The 3,777-nt window shown below is 52.7% G+C and overlaps 1 protein-coding gene across 1 annotated transcript; it reads right to left on the bottom strand.

The window, feature by feature from the left end:
• Positions 1 to 1,794, bottom strand: LOC144095424 (uncharacterized). The gene is made up of 3 exons (XM_077629168.1): positions 1,186 to 1,794; positions 940 to 1,067; positions 1 to 423 (listed from the first exon to the last, which is right to left on the bottom strand). Exons 2-3 carry the CDS (start codon positions 1,050 to 1,052, stop codon positions 156 to 158), a joined length of 381 nt encoding a protein of 126 aa, XP_077485294.1. The 5' UTR covers positions 1,053 to 1,067; positions 1,186 to 1,794; the 3' UTR covers positions 1 to 155.
• Positions 1,795 to 3,777: the final 1,983 nt, after the last annotated feature.

Here is a 3,777-nt window from a genome sequence, read left to right on the forward strand (position 1 = left end):
GGTACGCCTTCCTCTGGAGACGGGTCGTCCTAGAGAGGCCAAAAGTACAGCACCGCATGCTCTTCTCAGGAGGCAGGTGAGGAGGGATCCTGTCTGTACGAGGCAGCCACCATTTAGAGGTGGCCCGTTGTTATCTGGGTCAGAGGTAGTGTCGCCTACACCCTCTGCTGATATGGGCACATCCAAACAGAGGCTGTGAAGTGCAGCACGTGCGGTGATGATGCGCACTGTCCACTTCCACTGGCACTGGTGCATCCGGTGTCCTTGAAAGCAACGGAAGCAGCTCTTCGGCACACCAATACAGCGCTCAGCCACAAATTGTGTGAAAGCATGTGGCGTGTTGTACAGGCCTTCTGCTGAGTCAGGTCTGTAATGTCATGCAACTGGTGCAGGCAGCCATGGCTCCAGTGGGTAGACAGTCTCCTGCATAACAAAAAATGATGCAGCTAAGCATGTCCTTTCTCAGTGATCTCAACAGCATTACAGGACACTCTGCTATACAGTAGAAAACTCACGCCAAGTAGCCCACATCCAGGCTTTGCTGAATATGACATTCAAGAGCATACATACATGCAGGATTTAGATGTATAAGTGAGCACTACTGTAAGGTCAGTCTTTTACCACCATATTCATATAAATGATGCGCTATGATTGCCTACGAAACACAAGCGCTGTCAGGTGCATTTTGCTTTGGTTTCTTCAACAGGAAAGGCTATGCATTTCAACAATGTAATATGTGTCCTGTGTTTCTGCTGCAATTATATTTAACAAAAGGAAAGGGTGGTAATACACTGTATCATACTGTAAAGTGTCTGCATTTGTGTAACTGTCCAGACTGATTCTTGTAGCTTTAGCAGATCCGGCCAAATGCATAGTGCTGGAGCTCAATAGATGTGACTGAGTTCGCCCGACGGGTGACACGGCTATTTTACTGCTTACCCAGAAAAAAAATCACCGTCGTCCAGCAGGCCTTCCTCCGCCTCGGAATGCCGCCAGACAAACGCGTCGCGGAAGGATCCGGGTGAGCGCGAGTCCACGGCCAGGATGCACATGTTCGCGCCACAGATCTGAGAAAAAACAAGCACAGCCCATACTCACTCTCGCTGCCGAGGCCCGCACTTGTAGCTCATGCACTTGTAGCACTTGAACTCATGCGGTCAAAAACAGTGGCCGAGGTATACTCACTATTACGTCCGCAGCGTAGAACCGCTTGCGGCTCGTTCGCAGCACTGCCCCCAGACTCCTTGATAGTGATGAGTGCCCAATCGACACACCCGACGACGCCGGAGATGCTGCCGCGGCGAACGTTTAGGCAAAGGACGCCCTCCTTCGCCGCCGCCTTCTCCTCGGGTCTCCTCGGAAAGCGAACACCCCCCTTCTGTAACCCAACGTTGACATTGGTCTCCGCTGTCCGCCGCAAAGGCTTGTTCACAGTCGGTTGGGCTGCGCCGACGTTTTCTTCATTTCCAACGGCGCCTTGAAACCCACCGGAGGCGAAGAAGCGCAGCGCGCACAGCACCTGCCGCTCCACTGACAGCGCACTCACCCGCGCACTTCCCAGTTCAACGGCGAGTTCGTCGCACAGACACTGCGCAGTCTCCTCGAAATAACTCTCCCGCGCGTCAAAGTCGTCTTCATGCACCCTCCGACACCGTTGCTCGCGCGGTCACCCGCGTATACGACGATGTAAACAGCCGCCATTTTCTGTCTCAAACGTGTTGATACTACTTTTTCCAGTCTCAAAAAATCGTCTCAATCTGCCCGCATAATTAGATGGCCAACGTCACCACTTCTGCGCCATTTACGACGTCAGTCAGTGACGAAAACTATCAAAATGGCCGCCGCCCACGGCCGACCAATAGGAGGGAGGCAAATGATACACTTTTTGAGACAGTTTCGATTGAGACTGATCCGTAATCGCGCCCCTGGTTAGAGAGCGAAAGCTGTGGTGTATCGGGCAACTAGACGCGGCTTGTCGTCTGTAGCCTTGTGTGCGTTCCGTTCCGCACGCTGCATAGACAGTTAATTAATGGTTGATCGCGAGAGGTTTATCACCAAATGAACACAGCGGCCTATTGCTGCAGTGCCGCATGTCTGCCACAACGTTGCCAGAGCTAATGCAAGCAGCCCAAATCTCTCTCTCACCACCGCCACGCACCTTAAAGCGCGATTGAGGCGTCCTCTATCCCATGGACCAAGTTATGCGGCTTGCTTTCCTCAAAATCATCGGAGTCTAGAACGTTGTCAACGCCAAGGGCAATTAACACAAGGAACGCCGATAGTCTATCAGCCTCGTGCGCTGGTATGGTGGCGCCACTGCTCCAGAACAAGTGGCGCCACCTTACTCGCGGCAAGCGCGGAAAGCTGCTGTCCGCAGTCCTGTGAGGCAGCGGAAGGATCCGTGAAATGCATGCTTCCCGACAGCGTCAGCGCGTTAGAACAGGGTTTCTTTCTGCCGCTTTTGTGTTTGTGTGGCATGCACACTCGCATAAACCGTGTTTGTGCTGCAAAATGAACTAAATGCAAAGCAATGCAAGTCACAGCCCGCTCTCGGCCGTGCGCGCTTTTTGTACGCCGGCGCCTTGGGTGCGTCGCTTGTCGCGAGCGCTTCTGCTGGCGGCGCTTCGTTTGATTAAATTTACTCGACACCCAAACAGTCATTGTGGAGGCGTTGTAAAAAAAAAAAAAACCTCTCACGGGGCGGGCAGGCCACACACTTCCTCAGTAACACAGGTCGTATTGAAAGTCTGCCGTGAGGCGCCGGGTCCGGCATATATTCACACTGCAACATCGGTCTGACAGCTTCGTCGGTATCCACCAGCAGCAGGATCGATCACCACCGCCGTTCTTCAGCTTCCTCACTCGCTCGGTCCAAACGACGGCGGGGTCGCGCTTGAGTGCAATCTCCGGAAAGAAGAGCAGGCATGACCGGCTTTTTGGACGACCGGAAATGTTGGCGCGTCCTTAAAAAACAACGGTTTGGTGCGCGATCGCGCACATTGTGCAACGCCAAGCCTATGTATGATGTGTGCAGCAGCGCCCTCGGGTACCTTCGGGATATGTGCAGGCTCAAGCTGCAGAGGCGAGCTTAATTTTTTTTCGGCTCGTTTCTTCACCGTCTGTTGGTTTCGAGCACTCGGTACAAACATCGAGCTTGAAATCCCTCTTGCTCATCGCCAGGTATTGCGCGCAGTGACGTGAACGCTCAGCGCGTGAATTACTTTTGACGATATGCGGCGGGGTACATCACCCAGGCTGCTTGCAGTGTGCCGCGTGCGGGATTAATAGCTACAGGGTGCCACGTACACGCTGCTTTATATATACAGTGCTTTTTGATGTGTTGTAAATTAGGCCAATGGTAGTCGCTCGCGCAGTTTGTTCTCGAACAGTGCCCGAGACTCGCGCGTGCGGCGCAGATTTGTTTACTTTTTGTGTACTCAGCTCTAACTTGACAATTTTCTCTCTCGCTTCTCCACGCTGGCCTGTTTACCCTGCACGCCGTACTGCTCTCGGCAGCGCTGTCTCGTTTCGCACTCGTATGATTTCTAGGAAAAACGATAAAACCTAATATTTAACTGCTTCCCGGCGGCATTTTTGCAGCTATTACGGCACCCTTGGAGGCAGCAGTAAATAGACTTGCTTTTTTCAAAGGGCGTTTTCTCTCGGTTCTTGTGGGAATCCAGATCGAACGCCTAGCAAGCAAGCAAGAAAGCACTGTTGCTATGAGCTTTGCTACTAGTGGCGTGCGTCTACGGCAAGATAAACTGCCCAGAAGCA

The sequence above is a fragment of the Amblyomma americanum genome, chromosome 1 (assembly GCF_052857255.1).
Source record: "Amblyomma americanum isolate KBUSLIRL-KWMA chromosome 1, ASM5285725v1, whole genome shotgun sequence".
Lineage (NCBI taxonomy): Eukaryota > Metazoa > Arthropoda > Arachnida > Ixodida > Ixodidae > Amblyomma > Amblyomma americanum.

Excerpts from the sequence above, each read along its gene's own strand:
- LOC144095424 (XM_077629168.1), bottom strand. The coding sequence starts at position 1,052 with ATGTGCATCCTGGCCGTGGACTCGCGCTCACCCGGATCCTTCCGCGAC. Across the intron at positions 424-939 it reads GACGGTGATTTTTTTTCTGG|GAGACTGTCTACCCACTGGA; the intron begins GTAAGCAGTAAA and ends TTTGTTATGCAG.